General features: G+C 36.6%; 1 protein-coding gene across 7 annotated transcripts in view; it reads left to right on the forward strand.

Moving 5' to 3' along the window:
• Positions 1 to 23,379, forward strand: part of DCAF6 (DDB1 and CUL4 associated factor 6) — a 166,118-nt gene that overhangs the window by 122,593 nt on the left and 20,146 nt on the right. For 3 of the 7 annotated variants that reach the window (XM_059935645.1, XM_059935672.1, XM_059935693.1), the window contains 3 exons: positions 294 to 380; positions 618 to 945; positions 6,003 to 6,044. In XM_059935645.1, coding sequence (XP_059791628.1) covers positions 294 to 380; positions 618 to 945; positions 6,003 to 6,044 — 457 coding nt within the window. The remainder of the gene's footprint in view (positions 1 to 293; positions 381 to 617; positions 946 to 6,002; positions 6,045 to 23,379) is intronic. The other 4 variants (XM_059935654.1, XM_059935682.1, XM_059935702.1 and 1 more) reach the window with 2 other exon arrangements.

The raw sequence follows: 23,379 nt of genomic DNA on the forward strand, positions 1-23,379 counted from the left end.
CTAAAGCAGAGATTCTTCACATAGAGTTCATAAAGGTCCACACATAGGCTTTAGGAAGAGGCAGTGGGCAGAATTGCACATCTCTTCCTGATAGCGTTTTACAGTTTTGTGGGTACATAAACATAGTGTTTGCATTACACTGGCAGGGCGAGGTTTTATCTGAGTGTCAAAAGTTTCTACGACCCAAAAAGGGTTAAGAACTACTTATATATAGGAAAGCTGGAGTATTAAATTGGTGTTTATTTTTCTAAAAAAAAAATTAGGATTTAATGATAATTTGGTTTAATTCCCAGAAGCTCCTGAAGAATCATCAGAGGATGTGACAACACTTCAGGAAGGTACGTCTGCAGAAAGCACAGTTCAGAACAGTATAGATATAGGTGAGTTGTCTTGTTCTTTTTAGATAATTCCTTCATATAGGAAAATAAGAAGCCTTAATCTGTATTAGTCTCTCCAGAGTTAGAGACCATTTCCAAATAGATGTGTTGTGGAATTTTGTCCTTCATATAGAGAGATTAGACTTTATTATATTAGAAATTGTCTGTGTCAGCTCCGAAGTTAGATTAAATAATTAGTGTTGCCAACATGACCAATTGTTACTACTTATTTTCTGACAGCACAATCAGATAAGTTTACTTTTGAGCCATTGGATTCCGGTTCAGGAGAAAGGAATGACTTCAATCTTGATAGCCCTTGTGGGGTTCCAGAAGACTCCACTTTGTCTGAAAAAGGCAAGGAACCAGGAACTTCAGATCAAACTAGCACTGAAAGTGCCACCAGTCAGAGTACCAGCAATCCCGAACCTCCATCACAACCAGAAGCCATTGGGCCTTTGGCTCACGAGGAAACATTGGCCAGGGACTCTGCTCTCCAGGACACAGATGACAGTGATGACGACCCAGTGCTGATCCCAGGTGCGAGGTATCGAGCAGGACCTGGTGATAGGTTGGTAAAGTTTTAATTAACATGAACTATAAAGAGTATAATTCACAAGCCTTTGTTTGAAGTCACATAAAGGAGTTTCTCCATTTTTGACAGTTACTTCCTCTAAGGGTGTCTCAGTCATATAAACTCACAGAATTTTCTAAATTATAAATGATTTCATATATTACATTCTTTGAGCAAACTGTGCACTAAGAGGAGAATAAAATGTCTCATTGCTCTGTATCTTCAGCACTAAGGCTTGGTCCTCAATTTACAGATCAAGAGAAAGGAGTGTTGAGAATGACCAACAGGTTATTTATGAAGTTAGGGTTATATTTAGTTGTCAGATTGCCCTGTAGACACCCTGGCCTTTATCAGTTTTGGGGTTTTTTTAATGTTCAGTTTTTCTGCTTTTCTCTTGACCCTGGATTAAGGTAGTGTGATAAAGTTCTCTTTTTGAGAACAGTATGTTTTCTCTGACTTCTACTAAACTTAGTAACTCAATTTCAAAAATGAAAAATCACACCAAATAACAAATATTATAACTACAGTAAAGAATTAAATTGCTAATATGTTCATATACTTTTTCCATTTTTCATATTATGAGTTCATAAGGATATATTTTATTTTTTTAGTAGATAAAGTAAATCTTTTAAAGTATATTGCATTCCATACTTTTCTAAAACTATTTCTATAATCAGTGCCATCATATCTCATTGTAAGTTCTGTCTTCTTCCAGAGAATAAAATTTTATCTTTAAAATCCTAGCTTACACAAGCATGAAGAACCCATATCACATATTTTTATGCTCAGTGTTCTGCTATTTATAAAATATTCTGACATTTCTGTCAAGTGAAAAGATTAATTTCCCATTAAAGAATGGCAATGTTATATAATGATTAAGAGCATAATGACTTATATTCTGGTTTTACCATTTACTAGCTGCTTCATCATTCAAATTACTTAATGTCTCTTTAAGGTTCAGTTTCCTTATCTATAAAATGGGGTTATGATTGTCTAGAATTGTTGTCAAAATTTAGAAAAAAATCAATCAGTCCAAGGACTTGTCTCAAATTGAAAGCACTGAATAAATGACAGGTGTATTAAACAACCAAGATATTCTGTGTAGCTACTTAGACTTTAAAAAGCAATTACAATAAGAATGGCTACAGGGATAAAGACTAACAGAGGACAAGCAAAATTCCTGAACGTTGTAGCTTGCAGTTCAGTGAAACTGCCTTTTCTTAACTATGAAGATAGATATGTATCTTCCTTTAGTCATATTTGGTCAACGTGTTTACTTTGCAATGACCCTGTTTTTAAATGTAGAGGAAGTAATCTTAGCTTATATTTGTATTTAGAGACTAATCAAACATCTTCTGTTTACCTGCCACACATTAGTCTTCAAATTCTTAGTATATATTTTAGACAAGTAAAACTTAGTTTCATTTCTTTCCATACCCAGAGGGAGTTCCTTACAATATTATTACCGCTTGATGTATGCAGATAAGGTTGGCAAGCATAGCACAATTTGAAAATCAAGTTGATGGTTTCTGAAACCCCGGGTAGAGAGCTAGAGCCTATAATTATTTTAAGTTCGTAAATTTATGGCTTTCTAATTATGTAAGCAAACATATGTCCTTGGTTTTTTTCTGTACTTACATAGCTTAAAGTGATACCACGGTCATAATGGAAAATAAAATTTAAGTATCAACTTCTAGTAAAATGCACCATGTCACTTACCAGGTCTGTTTGTTTAAATAAGAAATCATATATTTTTGGTAAATATTAAACACTTTCAAAAAATCATAATTATTTAGCATCTTCTTTTTAGGCTAATTATTTAACACTTTTACCTAGCCTGCTTTATAGCTGAGGAAACTGAGGTGCTAAGCAGGGATTTTGTATGTTCTAGACCTAAGAAGGTTTTTTTTGTTTTTTTTTTTACACAGTAGTGTAACATGAATGAGAAAGGAGGATTTGTGGGGAGAGTGGGTCCTAGAGAATGCAAAATGTCTTGCAGCATACTGTCCTTATTTTGGTTATCTGACTAGAAATGATAGTATCTTTCTATAGAGTGTTGTCACTTACTTATCATTTTCATAATACTTAGATGATTTATATGTTTTAGGGATTCTCCTGAGGTTTGGATCTGCCAAAAAATTGGCATCTGGTAGCTTCACTGACCCAAGAAACCCAGGTGCTGAACTAGACTAGCAGACTCTTTTAGAGGAGAGATGATCAGGGACAGCAACCTGGAAGTGCCCCCGCTTCACGCACGTACTCTTGAATTCACGCTCTCGTGGTTAGGTCCAGATTTGAAACCACCTCTGGGTCTACATTTGCTTCCCTGCTTTTTTTGTTTTTTAAACTAAATATTATTTAATATTCTGTACACTCAGTTTAGGTATTTAACCTTAGTTTGTCCTATATATTATTTTGTTTTATTCTATAGGACATAGTAGTAGTAACAGAGGAATAATAAAATTCTTCCCATTGAGAAAGTTAATTTACTGAAAAGAGAAGACAGATACACAAGCCATTTATAAAAACATGGAAAACAGTTTTAATATATGAAATAAATACAATATTATATATGTATATATGTGTGTATATACACACACAAAGTTGTGCGTACTGAGGTAATGCTAAAGTGATTATAGTGACTGTTTCGCAGTTACATCAGTTTTCCTTTGAAATTTGCATTATTCTTTCCTAGCTATTTACCAAAAATTTGTAAATGGTGGAAAATCTTCCTTCTGACTTTTCTCTAAATAATTTTGATAGTTCCTAACTTCCTGAGCACCATCTTGATTAAATCTTGAACTACCTATATAAAATGTACTTTTCATTTCTGTACCTTTCTAAGGGCTGTTCATCCTTCAGAAAACTGCCCATTTATCTTACTTCTAAATTTGGAGGAATGGGTATGTTGACTTTTATTCTAAAGAGAGAAAGTTTAAGAAATTTTGCTTCTTCAGAACATGAAAAGAATAATTTACCAGCTTATAAATAGGCATATGAATTTTGAGAATTTCTATTTCCAAAGGGACAAAGAATTTCAAAGCTCTACTGTAAAAATACCACTTGGTTCTTAGAATCTAAGGAAACATTTCACACTTGGATGAAATGCCCAACTAAAAGGATGCATGTCTTAAAGGTCATTAAGAAACCCAGTCAAGATTAGTTTGGTTAGGCTAGAGATGTTTCCAAAATTGAAAATGGTAAAAGAGTATATACTTAGATCTGTACTTTAATTTGTATGAAGAATTACATAGTGGATCTCATAATTTTTTTGCCACACATTTAATTTTTTAAATGAAACCTAAAAAGTTTATAGCTAAGCCATTTTCAACACATTTAATAAAAATATCAAAACAGTTCTTTGCAACACAAAGTTATGATTTTTTAATAAAGATTTGCATTCTTATAATTTGGTTAAATAAATATGACCCAGGTTTTCATTTTTGAGCCGAGAACAAGCATGAGAAGGAAATGTCTTAGAAAATAAAGGCCTTAACAACTAACGTAGGTATTTTAAAATGGAATGCTCTGCTCATTAACTATAGCTAGTCTCGGTATAAATATAACTGGGACTCTCTATAGCAGAGGTCAACAGACTTTTTCCTAAAAAGCCAGATAATAAATATTTTAGGTTTTGTTGGCCAAGAGGCAAAATGGAGGCAGTTATGTAGGCACTTCTATAATCATTTAAAAAATGTAACCATTTACAAATGTAAAAACTGTTATTCTCCTATGGGCCATTACAATAACAGGCAGCTGGCCAGATTTGCCCCAAGAGCCATAGTTGGCTGATCCCTGCTTTATAGCAAAAATAAGTCTTATAGAGAGAAACCAAGCTATAGTGTATGGTAGAATGCCTCTGTTGACAGGTAACCAAACTTTAAAACAGTGAAATCTATGAATCACCACGTTTGGTCCCCTTTAACTTTGTCTACAGCAGGAACACAGAACATTAAATGGAAACTAAATTGAAGAAAGAAATAATTAATCAAACATATACTTTCTAATATGGTATAAAAAAAGCAATAAATGAAAGTAGTATGTGTTTCTCTTAGTGATTTTATATATTGGATTTAGAAACATAAACAGGTGCCCTTGGAATGAAAGGAAAGTGGTCAGGTTTATTATTTAGATGGTCTTCATGTAAACAGTTTTCACAGCGCCAAATCCATCTTCTAGTAAACGGAATGATGGCCTGGCTGATAGCTCTTCCTCTTGCCAAACCCAAGAGGTTTTTTGCTCTCTAAAAAAAGACAAGTATCTAAGTAAGCTTCCTGAAGAAGTTCTCACATAGTCTTGAATAGTTTTTAGTTAATAGACTCAATTAAGATGCTGTAAAGATTTTTTATGTAAAGATTAAAGATATTAACCCTATATTGCCTGTTACTTTTTTAAAAAATATTTATTTGCATAGAAATTTGGTTCCATTTACCTATTCTGGACTCTATGGAACATGGCCTTCATTTTTAAAGCCAAAATTCTTTACATACTGTAAATTTGCTATCATCTATTTAGTCATCATTATAATCACTCTTTCAGTATTTCTAGTGATTCAAGTTTATTCTTTATTAAAATTGCAGAGGAAAAGTAATCACAGAGAAAGAACTGAACTCCTAGGGAGTTAAAAGCTCTGTTATTCTTTGCTTGCTGGTTATACAGTCTTATGGTTAGGACAAATGAGTCAGCTCAGGGCTTAATTATTTAGTTCCCAAAGGGCAACTCAGCCCTGGGGAGCTAGTGTGTTCCAGTGGAGGGTATTGATAATATGAATCTGAACCTAACAGGGTTAGGTTCTAACTTTTTTAAAAGATAAAAGGGATTAAGTGCAATGTCTTCCTTCTAATCTATCTTCAATGAGTGTTTCTGTTTCCTTAATTTCCTCATACACATTTAGTTGAATGACGTATTCTCACATAATACCCTAAGTTACAAAGGGAAACAAAAGTATTTTAGATTTAGATGATTAATGATGAAAGTGGTGGCCTTAATGCTTTAAATATTTGGTTCTTTGAAGTCTTTGTGAGTGACTTTAGTTATTGTGTTCCCTTCACTAGATTTAATATCAGAGGAACAACAATAGGTGATAGAATAATGAGGTAATTCAGTATGTTCCTTCATTATTTTACTTTTTCTTTATGATGAATTTGCCAGGTCCTCTTTTTCCACAGCTAACCACCTTTCCTATTAACAGTTAATACTTCTTTGAACTTAACTGAACTCTATGTGCTAAGTATTATAAAGCGGGTTGCTTTTCACAAACTATATTTAGCTGCATGCACTGCATGGGAATAGAATGAAAAGAAATTTCCTGTGTGCAGATATAATTGATGTTCACTTCAAGTGTGTCATATGATAAAGTAACTATAATCTGAAAGGATGTATTTTAACTATTAGTTACTTGCTTTGGCTATTTTGTTGAAGAATGCAACTTATGTTTTTCTAGAACTTGATTGGAGGTAACAATTAGCAACTTTTTGGTATTATTCAAAAATACTCCTTTTCCTTGAGATCAGTAACAAAAAATGGACTTGAGTCTAATTCTGTGCATAGGTTTAAGATTCTGATTTTTTTAAAGAAAGCAGTTTTCTCATAAATTGGTTAGTAACTTAGTATCACACGTCAAGTGATACATAACTCTCAAACACTTCTGTAATTTGAAGACTAACAAAGGGGTACATTTTTAAATGTAACTTTAAAGTGAACCTCAGTTCCATTATTCATTTACCCAAAACCTGGGTTACTGACAAAATCGACCTTGTACCTAATTCTAGTGGCACATGTCTGTTATTTATCATATGTTTCTAAAACGAAGTGGAATATAAAACGTAATATATAGCAACAATCAGAAATGTAAAATTAGTAGAGTTCCTCATGGGGAATACAGAAATGATGAAATAAGCCAAAAATATTGTAGCTACATAGAAATCCCTGGTTACGTCCCATTCTCACAAGGATTCTCATATAAACATCTCAAAATTGCTTTTGCTTTTGTGCTGGTGTTTATAGACTTTTTTAACATTAAGGTATATTTGGAGTGACTTTTTGTAAATTAGTCTGTTGGTAAGTATCACTTTCTAATTAAATAATACTAGAATGGAATTTGTTTCAGGGCTTTTTGATTTTCTGATTTATACCCTGCATCCTAAGCACTCAAAGCCAATTTCTACTTTTACAGTGAAGATTGCAACCTAAAAGTACCATGTCGCTCTAAATGAGTTATAGAAAAGCTAAAACGTTGAAGTGGAAGGCATTCTGTGTTATGGCTGTTGCCAAGAATTGCTCATATTCTCTACATCAGCCATATTCGGAGTGTCTCTGAATACACCTTATGCCTCCATATCTTACTCTGTGCCCTCTAACTGAAATGACCTCCTATTACCATCACCATCATCATCATTTTGGCCACCTCAACTTTCAACATGCATCTTTTTCTTTTTTTTAATATTTATTGATTGATTGATTTTTGGCTGCGTCGGGTCTTAGTTGCGGCACATGGGCTTCTCTCTAGTTGTGGCGTGTGGGCTCCAGAGCATGCGGGCTCAGTAGTTGTGGCGTGCAAGCTCTCTAGTTGCGGCATGCAGGCTTAGTTGCCCCGTGGCATGTGGGATCTTGGTTCCCCGACCAGGGATCCAACCCGTGTCCCCTGCTTTGGAAGGCGGATTCTTAACCACTGGACCACCAGGGAAGTCCCCTCAACATGCACCTTAAGCTGCTCTTTTTTGAAATTTTTCCTGGCTATACATTGCATAATCCCAAGTAGGACTGAACATACCTTCTGTGTGCCTTTATATGTATCTGTTATGCTACCTGTAACACTTTATTGTATGTATGTGTGTATATGTTTCCTTATGTAAGATGCAAGCACCTTTAAGGCCAGCATGCTACATACATGAATACATAAATAAAAGTTGACAAAGAAGACACCTTTTTATCTAAAACTATAGCTAACTAAATTTTTATTCATATTTCCTTAGATAATCTGGCTTATTGTCTTCTTCCTCTGCTTCCTAAAATTTGAAATAAATGAAAAGCTATGAATTACTTTTTTAGGAGTCTGACAACATTCCCACACATTTGATGACTTGCTAGAAAGACTCACAGAACTAAGAGTCACTTGTAATCATGGCTATAGTTTATTATGACAAGGGAAAAACACATCAGATGGAATCTGGAAGAATCCAATCATAAACTTCCAACATTCTCCCACCCATTGTGGTCCATACAATGTGCTCATTCTTCCAGTGATAAAATGCAGTTAACACTTGTGTAGTGTTTCTGCCCAGAGAAGCCTGCTTAATTAAGACTCGAAATCCAGCAGTTTTATTGGGGCTGATCATATAGGCACCCTCTGCACCCAGCCACAACCCCCTACATTCCAGACTCTGAAGGAAAGTAGGTGTTCACCATGAATCACATTATTTGTACAGACCGTCTAGGCAAGCAGGTACATCAGGGTTCAGTGTCTCAGACAGGCAGAACAATGGAGGAAACATTACAAAGGTCAAGTTCTCTTTAGAGGTAGCAGCATCAGGCCTGCTATCCTTTATTTTTATTTACTAACACATTTTGAGGCAAAGAATACGATCTGCACCCCCACCACCACCCAGACACAAAAGGACTAGAAACAGCAAGATTCTGTAGCAACTCATCCACCTCTCTTATTTCAGAGACTTGTAAGAGGTATGTGTTGAAATGACTGAAATTCCAATCCAGAGACCTTGTTGGTGACAGTAGATGACTTAGTAACACTAACATGGCTTTTACTATAAACAAGTGCTTTAAAGAACTTAAAAGTTTTAGTTTTAGAAACACAAATGACATATCTTTTCTAAATTTCTATTCATAGATTCATTTGGCCAACAAACTTTTTTTTTATTGATAATTTAAAGGTAAATTTGAGCTTAACTCGGAATAATCACAAACTCTAAATTTGGAGACTCAAGTCAATGAGGTTTTCTTTCTAAAAACCACTAAGTTAATATGAGAAAAATGTATGTATAGTATAAATTAAGAGAATTGAACTTCGTATACTGGTATCTAGAGTTAAAATGAGCATATTCAGTGAGGCATAAGTAAGTAGAATTTAACTTATTCTTTTGTTTTAATATCTTTTGCCTAGGGAATGTTTCTTTGACACATACAATAGCAACTTGGTTCTCGTCCGAAAGTCTTATAGCTGTTCTGAAAATAGAGAAATATTTATTACAGAAACTCTCCTGTTACAGGGGGCAGGGGAAGAGGTAGGGATTGGGAATAGCATCCGTATGCTTATAAAAACCTAATATTTTGATCTTTGACTGGAAAAAGTCAATCTCAAGTTTTGTAAATAAATGCAAACTCAACTTATTTTTTTTTATTTATTTATTTTTTTGCTGCGTTGGGTCTTTGTTGCTGCGCGTGGGCTTTTCTCTAGTTGCGGGGAGCGGGGGCCGCTCTTCTTTGCGGTGTGCGGGCTTCTCGCTGCGGTGGCTTCTCTTTGTTGCGGAGCACGGACTCTAGGCATGTGGGCTTCAGTAGCTGTGGCACGCAGGCTCAGTAGTTGTGGCTCCTGGGCTCTAGAGCACAGGCTCAGTCAGTAGCTGTGGTGCATGAGATTAGTTGCTCCACGACATGTGGGATCTTCCCGGACCAGGGCTTGAACCCGTGTCCATTGCAGTGGCAGGCAGATTCTTAACCACTGTGCCACCAGGGAAGTCTGCAAACTCAACTTACTTAAAGATGGAAGGATTTAATCTTTGATTAAGCCATCTTTTTCTACCCTAATATTTTGTTCTTTTACAAGCTATTTTAATAATATCAATAGTATTGATTAATTTTACCACTGTAGCTATATGTTTTGTTGTCGTTGTTTTTTGGCCACACCACCTGGCATGGGGGATCTTAGTTCCTTGACCAGGGACGGAACACATGCCCCCTGCACTGGAGGCACAGAGTCCTAAGCACTGGACTGCCAGGGAATTTCCAACTCTAGCTATATGTAAATATGTTTTATAAAAGGATTTTTTTACCGTGTTGAAAACAATAGGCAAAGTAATTCACTTTATATTTTTAGTGCTATTTAAGAATGTCTTTTTGTAGTTTGGCCTAGTTGTTTTTTTAACTACTAAATGTGCCAGTTTAATATCTTTTTTAAAAAATAAGGCTTATAGACTCTTTCTGATTGATGTAACTTTCTAATTTGAGCTTGGAGACATCTAAAGAAATTTTGCTGACCATTTTAGAAACAGAATTTTCTAGAATATGAAGTATTAAAAATAAAATATAAAGACTCAGGGAAGAGAAAAGGATCAAAATGTAAAGTCAGGAATCTAGGTTTTATTTTCTTAGGTCAAATGTACTTCCTTCAGATTCACTGTCTTTTTTTCCCATCTATTAAATGCTATTTTCAAAATAAAATAATAGCTAATACGTTGAGATGTTTTTACTTTGAAATTCCTGGATAATCAGTTTTGTATTGATTAGTTAATTCAATAAACTATATGAATCAGACACTGTGGTGGATGCTGGTGATATAAGGATAATGAAGACACATCCTCTCTGAGCTGTCGGTTCAGTGAGGTACACAGACACGCATAAATAATTACAACACAGTAATTGCAGTGATAGAACCTTGCATAGTCAATGGGATTATTAAGGGCCTAATCTGAGGAAAGGGAGAATTGTATTTTTATAATTCTTGGTTTGTGACACACTGTCATTGTTGATTCATGGTTAGCTCATTTTCTTTATTATTTATTAATGTAATAAATACCCATGAACCCGCCACCCAACCCAAGAACTAGAAAACTGCTAGTACCTTAGATCTACCTGTACTCCTCCCCATTCTGTCCCCCTGCCCACTATACCAGTGGTAATCATTCTCCTGAATGTTATGTGTATCGTGCCTTGCTTTAAAAAACAAAGAATTACCAGATAATTACCAGACATAAATGCCAAAACAATGTATTATTTAATTTATTTTACCCACTTCTGAACTTTATAAAAAAGGATATCTCACTATAAATGGGACTTGCTATCTTTTTTTCCAGTCAACAATATGTTACTAAGATTGATCCATACTGTTATGTACAGCTGTTGCTCAATCAGCTTTACTGCTGTATTGTAAGTTATTGTACGACTATACCATAATTTATCCTTTTTCCTGTTAATAGGCATTTAGGTTGTTTCCAGTGTTGACCTGAAACAAATAGACTGCTAGATATTTCTCTAGCAAAGATGTGTTTATTTGGGATCAGTCAGAGAATTGCAGTTTGGAGTCTGCAACCATGATGAGCTACACACAGGTGTCTCCCCCTCCCCCACCCCACTCCCGCAAGGGAAGGATAATGCTTTCATAGAGAGGAAAAGGAAGGTGAGAGGGCTATGGTAAATAAAGAGTATGGCTTTTCATTGGCTGAGTCTTTTTCAGGAAAGAAGAGATGTCTTCCTTCTTCCTATTGGGCTCTGCTGTGGTCGCAGGACATGAGATCTCCCCCTTCCAAACTCCCAACTGTATTTAATTCAAATTTCTGTGTTTTAATTTTTAACATTTCCCCCTTTTGATCAAGACCTTTCTCTGAAAGCATTGCTGATCAAGAGTCAGGTTTTCTAGTTTTAGCTTTTTGTCCTTCAGTATCATGAAGGACTTTTGCTGGGTGTAGCGTCTCACATTGGAGGGAAAGTGCACAGATTAGAAACCTATTAAGGTCACATTTGAGTAACAAGGTAGGAGGGAAAACTCTAAGGTACTTTTTGTCTAAAGTCCATATGTTATCAAGATCATAGACATTGGAGATCACCTGAAGCATTATGTCATCATCAAAGGTTTAGCAACAAACTTCCAACAAGCCTGTTCTGGATATCTTGGGAAAACTGTTTCATCAGATGTCATCTGCTTCAGTTCCAGGAAATGTTTTCTTTTAGGTCACCAGATTATGTGCAGGTCCAGTCAGGGTTTGGTGCTTTCTTTAGGTGTCTCATGTGAATCTTAAGAGTCTATTCCTTGGGAGTTTGGCAGCACAGGGGTTGGTTAGCAGTACTCGATAGGGGCCTTTCCAGCAAGGTTGAAGAGAGTTCATCTGGAAGTGTCTTTTTTAAAGGACAACGTTTCCAGATTGCAAGGTGTGATGCTTCAAGTTTTCATCTCCCAAGGGCACACTGTGAAAAGATTGCTCTGTCAAAACTTTTTTTTTTTTTTTTTTTGGCCGCACCGCACAGCTTGCAGGATCTTAGTTCTATGACCAGGGATCAAACTTGGTCCTCCTCCAGTGGAAGCATGGAGTCCTAACCACTGGACCACCAGGGAATTCCCAAAACATTTTTTTTAATAGAAGCAATTAGGCTTTTGAAATATTAGAGTATCTCTCCTTTTATCAGTTTTATCAGGTCAAAAGAAGCAGAAGCCAAGTGCATTGGGCATCTTGTGACTGTCTCAAAGGCTAAGCGTTTATGAGTTCCAAAAGGGGCGGACCTGAAATTTAGAAGGACCAGCCGTAATGCTTTTGGCCAAGGTATTTGGAGGGCCTTTACAAATTTTGCCAATTGAATCTTAATACCAGTAGTGCGTTCGACTAAACCAGAGGATTGAGGGTGGTAAGAACAGTAATAGTGTTGTAAAACTAGCCAAACAGCATAGACATTTTGAAGCACCTGGGCAATCACTGTGAAGTTAAGGAGGATTTCCCCAGGTAGGGATAATCTTTTCCAAAAGAAATTTATCCGCAGAAGAGGCAGTAGCCTGTCTGCAAGGGAAGGCTTTGGTCCAGTGTGAAAACATACAGACCATAATTAAAACATATTTATATCCATTAGATGGAGTAAATTGTGTGAAATTCATTTGCTGGATCTCTAATGGTCCATTAGGCGGTTTAAAATGTCTGGGAACAGTATGAACAGGCTTCCCTGGGTTGTACTTTGGAAAAGTAGGACAAGTGAGATAGGCACTTTTTGCAGCCTTATTAATGTTTCCCCATCAATACTGATTCATGAAGACTAACATTTTTTTAGTAGATTAATGGTTTAGTGCATGTACAGTGGTGAGAAGTGGGAATTTTAGACTCCAGGGTAAAACTGGGTTCTTACTTGGTCCAAACCAGAGCTTTCTCTTTTTTATCACACCAACAATTGTTGAATTTCCAATCTTGTTTTCCCTTTTCTGAGGCCAATTGTTGGGATTCTCTAGCCGGTTTTTCTAAATTATCATTTGGGGAAATATCCCTTTGGACTATGACAGTGGTTTGGCTACTGTTGGTTCCTTTAAGGGCAGCCTTCCTTTCAGAAGTATTGGCAAGGTGATTTCCCTTAGCTTCCAGAGAGTCAAGTTTAGAATGCCCCAGAATCTTAATAATAGCTGAAAGTGGGAGGTAAGAGTATTGCATTCATCATTTCTGAACATAGGGGCCATTTTAAAATTTTATGTCCACCGGAAGTAAGGAAGCCACATTGCTTCCATAACATTCCAAAATCATGAGCTACTCCAAAAGCATATCTACTAATTAGTATTGAGTTGGCTAAAAAGTTTCTTTCAGTTTTAAGTAAAAATAAAAGACATTTTTCATTTTCACCAAGAATTTTACTGAACAACGTATTCACTAACCGAATGAACTTTTTTGGCCAACCCAATATAATATTGGCAGTTTTATCCTTGGCTAAAGTACAAGCCTGTGTAAGGGTGTATAATTCAGCCTGTTGGGTCAAAGTAGCCGTAGAAAAAGATGCTGCCTCAACAGCACTAAAAGGAGTTGGAATAACATACCCAGCCCAGTATTCGCCATTGTCACCTTTTAAAGAACCATCAGTGAACCATGAGAAGTCGGCATTATTACCTGATGGAATTTCCTGTAGATCATCACGAGGAGTCAGGAGTTAGTTCATCAGCATTAAGCAGTCATGAGGGACTTCGAAAATGATGGAGGGGAGAAGAGTAGCCAGGATAAGGTATTACAACGTAGAAGAATGGTGTGAGGGGCAGCTAACAAAAGGATTTAACAGGAGGTGAGGTAGCTGGCAGAGAAATGTTGAGTGTGATGAGAATTCAGGAGAGCTTCTACTGCATGAGGTACAAAAATGGTTAAAGCGGATCCCATAATGATTTTCTCAGTGGCCTTAACCAAAAGGGCAGTGGCCTTAATAGCTCTAAGGCAAGGGGGGTACCCTTGTACCACAGGGTCCAGTTGCTGGCTGTAATACCCTATGGGGTGATGTTTTTGGGTCAGCACCCCAAGGGCATTCCCTTTCTTTTCATATACAAAAAGAAAAAGGGAGATGTGGTCATTGGGATGCCCAAAGACAGGTGGGTTCATCAAACTCCCCTTTAAGGCCTTTAAAGGCTATGTTGTCTCCTTCTTCCCATAAAATTGGGCTGGGGTTGTTCTTGTTAAGGAAAACATAGAAATTTGGCCATAAGAGAGAAATTTGGAATCCAGTTTCGTCAATAAGCAACCAAACCAGGAAAACCTCACAGTTGGCACTTAAGTTTTGAGTTTTGGGAAACTTAGGACATCATGAAGTCTGTCAAGATCTAGGTTTAGCCCTCGTTCTGATATCAGATGCCCTAAATATTGAATCTGGGTTTGGGCAAACGGCAATTTTTCTTTGGCAACTTTAAGCCTTTAAGGCTAAAAGCTTTAGCAAGTGAATACTGTCTTCCTTTGAGGAGGCTTGAGAAGGAGAGCAAAGAAGCAAATCATCCACATATTGCAAAGTAGAACCTCTAGGGAACTTTTCTGTTTTGTTTTGTTTTTTAAATTTTTATTGGAGTATAGTTGATTTACAATGTTGTGTTAGTTTCAGGTGTACAGTAGAGTGAATCAGTTATACATATATCTACTCTTTTTTTTTTTTTAGATTCTTTTCCCAGATAGGCCATTCAGAGTACTGAGTAGAGTTCCCTGTACTATACAGCAGGTTCTTATTAGTTATCTATTTTATATATAGTAGTGTGTATATGTCAGTTGCAGTCTCCCAATTTATCCCTCCCCGCCCTTGTCCTCTGTTAACCATAAGTTTGTTTTCTACATCCGTGACTCTACTTCTATTTTGTAAATAAGTTTCTAGGGAACTGTATATCATCCAGATCAGCCTTCAGAATCTGTGATAAATAAGAACTCTTAGTAAAACGCTGAGGCATTACTGTCCAGGTGAAAATTTTTTGTTCCTAAGTGAAGGCAAAAAGGTATTAGCTAGCTTCATCACCTGGAATACTAAAGAATGCACTGCATAAATCAATTACAATAAAAAAAGAAAAATTGCTTCCGGCAGGAATGGCTGTTAGTAAACTATGAGTGTTAGGAACAACAGTGTCAAGGGGTGACAGTGTTATTTACTGCTCAGAGGTCCCGGACAAACCTTCACTCTTGGCCCTTACATTTTCTCACCAGAAAAATGGGAGAGCTATAGGGGCTAGTATAAAGGATAATGAGACCTTGAGCCTTGTAATCTTCTATTATGGGTTTTATGCCTTGAAGGGCTTCTGTACTCATAGGATATTGATTAATTCTGGGAAGAGTTTTGAGGGGCTTATTTGAATTTTGATGGGAGGTACACTGTGAATTTTGCCAACATCAGTTTGCCCATCAGGAAGGTGGTAGTTGATTCAATAGGGACAAATGGTCAGTGTTTCCAAGAATCTGCTCTAGTTCTATTAGAAACTAAACAAATAAAAGATGTCGAAGGATCATTTAATTCACCTGGTGGGTTACTTTGATGACTACTATCAATTTCTAGAATTATTTCTCCCTTTTGGGAGAAATAAATTCCAGCATGATACTTCTCTAAGAAGTCTTAGTTTAATAAATGGGTAGGGGTAGAGGGATAGAGGAACTAAGGAGAATAGGGTATGTATCTCTCAAACACCTAAACAAGTAGGAATAGATTCAGAGACAGGAACCCCCTTGAGGTTCATTAGAGATCCCCACTATTTGAATTGTTTATTACTCCAAGGCAGGGGCTGTTTTATAGTAGTGGGTTGAGCACTGAGTGTGGCTTTGGTGTCAGGCCTGGAAGAGATTCCCCAATCTGGAGAAATGTTTATCCAAGCCAATTAAGAGGGAGGATTGGGAAAAGCCAATATTCCTCGGAGCTCCCATCTTCGAGAATTGGGAGGACATTGGAAAGGCTGATTAGAGGGCTGAAGGTGCTTAAAGCACTTAGTTTGTAACAATCTCTTTTCCAGTGTCAGGATGCAACATTAGAAACGCAAGGTAGAATGGTAGTTGCCAGAGGTTGGGATAAGGGAGAATAGGAGAATTGTTGAATGGACACAGAGATCCAGTTTTGAACAAAAAATTACATTCCAATCACAGTGTATACGTATTCAGCAAAAAAACATCTTTGGCAAAAGGTTATACACTGTTAAAATGTCCTTATATAAGCTGCCTCTTTTGTTTGTATGCTGTTTGGGATTCTAATTTAATTTTCTAAGAAATAAATTAACAGCATATCTGTTTTCATTAAACAGTAAATATTTGTTGAATGAGTGAGTAAATCAATTCTTTAAGCAGTGGGATGCTATAGAAATTATTCCACCTTGGGAGAAACATGACCAGACTTATGTCTTAGATCATTTTGGCAGCTTCATAGATGGCTGATTGGAAGGGAGTAAAGTTGAAAACAGCAAGACGACGTAAGAGGCTATTGCAATAGGCCCGGTGAGAGATGATGAGGGGTCCAATCTAAGGTGATAGCAGTGGGAAATGAGAAGAGTGGACAGATGGATGTATGTATGTAATCATACATTTATTTAAGGGATGGTTTGTTTAATGCCTGTCTTTCTCCGTATTCTCTAAATGTTTTCATTCACTATAATATATTCAATGCCTGATTGTCTCCAATTATAATAGTGAATTCATCTATTTCTCCTTATAGTTCTACCAGTTTTTGTCTCACGTATTTTGACCCTCTGTAGTTAGACATGCACATTAAGGATTGTTATGTCTTCATGAAGAGTTGATTCCTTTATCATTATGTAATGCTCTTTTTTACCCCTGATAATTTTGCTTACTTTGAGGTCTACTCCCTCTGAAAAAATTATAGTTAACCCCTTCTTTGTTTTGATTAATGTTAGAATGGTATATATATTTTTTTATTCATTTACTTTTACTCTATGGGAGTCTATATTTAAAGTGAGTTTTTTTGTAGACAGCAGATAGTTGGGTTGTATTTTTTGATCCACTCTGACAATCTCTGTCTTTTGATTAGTATATTTAGAACATTGACATTCAGAGTGATTATTGATATAATTGGATTAATGTCTACCATATTCATTGGTGTTTTCTATCTTGCCCTTGTTCTTTGTTCCTGTTTTGGTCTTCCACTCTTTTTTTGCCTTTTGTGTTTTTTTTTTTTTTTTTCAACATCTTTATTGGAGTATAATTGCTTTACAGTGGTGTGTTACTTTCTGCTTTATAACAAAGTGAATCAGCTATACATATGTCCCCATATCTCCTCCCTCTTGTATCTCCCTCCCACCCTCCCTATCCCACCCCTCTAGGTGGTCACAAAGCACCAAGCTGATACCCCTGTGCTATGCGGCTGCTTCCCACTAGCTGTCTATTTTACATTTTGTAGTGTATATATGACAATACCACTCTCTCATTTCGTCCCAGCTTACCCTTCCCCCTCCCCGTGTCCTCACGTCCATTCTCTACGTCTGTGTCTTTATTCCTGTCCTGCGCCTAGGTTTTTCATAACGATTTTTTTTTTTTTTTTTTTTTAGCTACCATATATATGTGTTAGCATACGGTATTTGTTTTTCTCTTTCTGACTTACTTCACTCTGTGTGACAGACTCTAGGTCCACCCACCACACTACAAATAACTCAATTTCGTTTCTTTTTATGGCTGAGTAATATTCCATTGTATATATGTGCCACACCTTACTTATCCATTCATCTGTCAATGGGCACTTAGGTTGCTTCCATGTCCTGGCTATTGTAAATAGAGCTGCAATGAACACTGTGGTACATGAGTCTTTTTGAATAAGGCAAAAGGTTATACAGTGTTAACCTTGGTTTTCTCATGGTATATGCCCAGTAGTGGGATTGCTGGGTCGTATGGTAGTTCTATTTTTAGTTTTTTAAGGAACCTCCATACTGTTCTCCATAGTGACTGTATCGATTTACATTCCCACCAACAGTGCAAGAGGGTTCCCTTTTCTCCACACCCTCTCCAGCATTTATTGTTTCTAGATTTTTTGATGACGGCCATTCTGACTGGTGTGAGGTAATACCTCAATGTAGTTTTGATTTGCATTTCTCTAATGATTAGTGACGTTGAGCATCCTTTCATGTGTTTGTTGTCAATCTGTATATCTTCTTTGGAGAAATGTCTGTTTAGGTCTTCTGCCCATTTTTGGATTGGGTTGTTTGTTTTTTTGATATTGAGCTGCATGAGCTGTTTATAAATTTTGGAGATTAATCCTTTGTCAGTTGCTTCCTTTGCAAATATTTTCTCCCATTCTGAGGGTTGTCTTTTCATCTTGTTTATGGTTTCCTTTGCTGTGCAAAAGCTTTGACGTTTCATTAGGTCCCATTTCTTTATTTTTGTTTTTATTTCCATTTCTCTAGGAGGTGGGTCAAAAGGGATCTTGCTGTGATTTATGTCATAGAGTGTTCTGCCTATGTTTTCCTCTAAGAGTTTGATAGTGTCTGCCCTTACATTTAGGTCTTTAATCCATTTTGAGTTTATTTTTGTGTATGGTGTTAGGGAGTGTTCTAATTCATTCTTTTACATGTAGCTGTCCAGTTTTCGCAGCACCACTTATTGAAGAGGCTGTCTTTTCTCCACTGTATATGCTTGCCTCCTTTATCAAACATAAGGTGACCATATGTGTGTGGGTTTATCTCTGGGCTTTCTATCCTGTTCCATTGATCTATATTTCTGATCTATATTTCTGTGCCAGTACCATACTGTCTTTGATTACTGTAGCTTTGTAGTATAGTCTGAAGTCAGGAAGCCTGATTCCTCCAGCTCCATTTTTCTTTCTCAAGATTGCTTTGGCTATTTGGGGTCTTTTGTGTTTCCATACAAATTGTGAAATTTTTTGTTCTAGTTCTGTGAAAAATGCCACTGGTAGTTTGATAGGGATTGTATTGAGTCTGTAGATTGCTTTGGGTAGTAGAGTCATTTTCACAATGTTGATTCTTCCAGTCCAAGAACATGGTATATCTCTCCATCTCGTTGTATCATCTTTAATTTCTTTCATCAGTGTCTTATAGTTTTCTGCATACACGTCTTTTGTCTCTTTAGGTAGGTTTACTCCAAGGTAGTTTATTCTTTTTGTTGCAGTAGTAAATGGGAATGTTTCCTTAATTTCTCTTTCAGATTTTTCATCACTAGTGTCTAGGAATGCAAGAGATTTCTGTGCATTAATTGTGTATCCTGCTACTTTACCAAATTCATTGATTAGCTCTAGTAGTTTTCTGGTAGCATCTTTAGGATTCTCTATGTATAATATCATGTCGTCTGCAAACAGTGACAGCTTAACTTCTTTTCTGATTTGGATTCCTTTTATTTCTTTTTCTTCTCTGATTGCTGTGGCTAAAACTTCCAAAACTATCTTGAATAATAGTGGTGAGAGTGGGCAACCTTGTCTTGTTCCTGATCTTAGTGGAAATGGTTTCAGTTTTTCACCATTGAGAACAATGTTGGCTGTGGGTTTGTCATATATGGCCTTTATTATGTTGAGATAAGTTCCCTCTATGCCTACTTTCTGGAGGGTTTTTATCATAAATGCGTGTTGAATTTTGTCGAAAGCTTTGTCTGCATCGATTGAGATGATCATATGGGTTTTCTCCTTCAATTTGTTAATATGGTGTATCACATTGATTGATTTGCATATATTGAAGAATCCTTGCATTCCTGGGATAAACCCCCCTTGATTATGGTGTATGATCCTTTTAATGTGCTGCTGGATTCTGTTTGCTAGTATTTTGTTGACGATTTTTGCATCTATGTTCATCAGTGATATTGGCCTGTAGTTTTCTTTCTTTGTGACATCATTGTCTTGTTTTGGTATCAGGGTGATGGTGGCCTTGTAGAATTGAGTTTGGGAATGTTCCTCCCTCTGCTATATTTTGGAAGAGTTTGAGAAGGATAGGTGTTAGCTCTTCTCTAAATGTTTGATAGAATTTGCCTGTGAAGCCATCTGGTCCTGGGCTTTTGTTTGTTGGAAGATTTTTAATCACAGTCTCAATTTCAGTGCTTGTGATTGGTCTGTTTATATTTTCTATTTCTTCCTGGTTCAGTCTCGGAAGGTTGTGCTTTTCTAAGAATTTGTCCATTTCTTCCAGGTTGTCCATTTATTGGCACATAGTTGCTTGTAGTAGGCTCTCGTGATCCTTTGTATTTCTGCAGTGTCAGTTGTTACTTCTCCTTTTTCATTTCTAATTCTATTGATTTGAGTCTTCTCCCTTTTTTTTTTGATGAGTCTGGCTAATGGTTTATCAATTTCGTTTATCTTCTTAAAGAACCAGCTTTTAGTTTTATTGATCTTTGCTGTTGTTTCCTTCATTTCTTTTTCATTTATTTCTGATCTGATCTTTATGATTTCTTTCCTTCTTCTGACTTTGGGGTTTTTTTGTTCTTCTTTCTCTAATTGCTTTAGGTGTAAGGTTAGGTTGTTTATTTGAGATGTTTCTTGTTTCTTAAAGTAAGATTATATTGCTATAAACTTCCCTCTTAGAACTGCTTTTGCTGCATCCCATAGGTTTTGGGTCGTCGTGTTTTCATTGTCATCTGTTTCTAGGTATTTTTTGGTTTCCTCTTTGATTTCTTCAGTGATCTGTTGGTTATTAAGTAGTGTATTGTTTAGCCTCCATCTGTTTGTATTTTTTACAGATTTTTTCCTGTAATTGATATCTAGTCTCATAGCATTGTGGTCGGAAAAGATACTTCATACGATTGCGGTTTTCTTAAATTTATCAAGACTTGATTTGTGACCCAAGATATGATCTATCCTGAAGAATGTTCCATGGCTATCTGAGAATAAAGTTTATTCTGTTGTTTTTGGATGGAATGTCCTATAAGTATCAATTAAGTCCATCTTGTTTAATGTATCATTTAAAGCTTGTGTTTCCTTGTTTATTTTCATTTCGGATGATCTGTCCATTGGTGCAAGTGGGGTGTTAAAGTCCCCTACTATCATTTTGTTACTTTCGATTTCCCCTTTTATGGCTGTTAGCATTTGCCTTATATACTGAGGTGCTCCTATGTTGGGTGCATAAATATTTACAATTGTTATATCTTCTTCTTGGATCGATCCCTTGATCATTATGTAGTGTCCTTCTTTGTCTCTTGTACTAGTCTTTATTTTAAAGTCTATTTTGTCTGACATGAGAATTGCTACTCCAGCTTTCTTTTGATTTCCATTTGCGTGGAATATCTTTTTCCATCCCCTTACTTTCAGTCTGTATGTATCCCTAGGTCTGAGGTCTCTTGTAGACAACATATATAATGGGTCTTGATTTTGTATTCATTCAGCCAGTTTGTGTCTTTTGGTTGGAGCATTTAGTCCATTTATATTTAAGGTAATTATCGATATGTATGTTCCTATTACCATTTTCTTAATTGTTTTGGGTTTGTTATTGTAGGTCTTTTCCTTCTCTTGTGTTTCCTGCCTAGAGGAGTTCCTTCAGCATTTGTTGTAAAGCTGGTTTGGTGGTGCTGAATTTTCTTAGCTTTTGCTTGTCTGTAAAGGTTTTAATTCCTCTATCGAATCTGAATGAGATCCTTGCTGGGTAGAGTAATCTTGGTTGTAGGTTTTTCCCTTTCATCACTTTAAATATGTCCTGCCACTCCCTTCTGGCTTGCAGAGTTTCTGCTGAAAGATCAGCTGTTAACCTTATGGGGGATTCCCTTATATGTTATTTGTTGTTTTTCCCTTGCTGCTTTTAATATTTTTTCTTTGTATTTAATTTTTGATAGTTTGATTAATATGTGTGTTGTCATGTCTCTCCTTGGATTTATCCTGTATGGGACTCTCTGCACTTCCTGGACTTGATTAACTATTTCCTTTCCCATGTTAGGGAAGTTTTCAACTATAATCTCTTCACGTATTTTCTCAGTCCCTTTCTTTTTCTCTTCTTCTTCTGGGACCCCTGTAATTCGAATGTTGGTGCATTTAATGTTGTTCCATAGGTCTCTGAGACTGTCCTCAATTCTTTTCATTCTTTTTTCTTTATTCTGCTCTGCAGTAGTTATTTCCACTATTTTAGCTTCCAGGTCACTTATCCGTTCTTCTGCCTCAGTTATTCTCTTATTGATTCCTTCTAGAGAATTTTTAATTTCATTTATTGTGTTGTTCATCATTGTTTGTTTGCCCTTTAGTTCATCTAGGTCCTTGTTAAACGTTTCTTTTATTTTCTCCATTCTGTTTCCAAGATTTTGGATCATCTTTACTGTCATTACTCTGAATTCTTTTTTAGATAGACTGCCTATTTCCTCTTCATTTGTTTGGTCTGGTGGGTTTTTACCTTGCTCCTTCATCTGCTGTGTGTTTCTCTGTCTTCTCATTTTGCTTAACTTACTGTGTTTGGTGTCTCCTTTTCGCAGGCTACAGGTTCGTTGTTCCTGTTGTTTTTGGTGTCTGCCTCCAGTGGCTAAGGTTGCTTCAGTGAGTTGTGTAGGCTTCCTGGTGGAGGGGACTATTGCCTGTGTTCTGGTGGATGAGGCTGGATCTTGTCTTTCTGGTGGGCAGGTCTGCGTCCAGTGGTGTGTTTTGTGGTGTCTGTGACCTTATGATTTTAGGCAGCCTCTCTGCTAATGTGTGGGTTTGTCTTCCTGTCTTGCTAGTTGTTTGGCATGGGGTGTCCAGCACTGTAGGTTGCTGGTCGTTGAGTGGAACTGGGTCTTAGCATTGAGATGGGGATCTCTGGGAGAGCTTTCACCGTTTGATATTACATGGAGCTGGGAGGCCTCAGGTGGACCAATGTCCTGAACTCAGTTCTCCCACCTCAGAGGCACAGGCCTGACACCCGGCCGGAGCAGCAAGACCCTGTCAGCCACATGGCTCAGAAGAAAAGGGAGAAAAAAAGAAAGAAATAAAGAAAAATAAAATAAAATAAAGTTATTAAAATAAAATATAATTATTAAAAATAAAAACATTAAAAAGTAATAAAAAAAGAAAAAAAAGAAAGAAGAGAGCAACCAAACCAAAAAACAAATCCACCAATGATAAGAAGCTCTAAAAACTATGCTAAAAAAAAAACCCCAAACGGACAGACCCCCCGTCCCAGGACAAATGGTAAAAGCAAAGCTACGCAGACAAAATCACACACAGAAGCATATACATACACACTCACAAAAAGAGACAAAGGAAAAAAATATATTTATCGTTGCTCCCAAAATCCACCGCTTCAATTTTGGGATGATTCGTTGCCTATTCAGGTATTCCAGAGATGCAGGGTACTTCAAGTTGATGGTGGAGATTTAATCCGCTGCTCCTGAGGCTGCTGGG

Source organism: Balaenoptera ricei, chromosome 1 (assembly GCF_028023285.1).
Source record: "Balaenoptera ricei isolate mBalRic1 chromosome 1, mBalRic1.hap2, whole genome shotgun sequence".
NCBI lineage: Eukaryota > Metazoa > Chordata > Mammalia > Artiodactyla > Balaenopteridae > Balaenoptera > Balaenoptera ricei.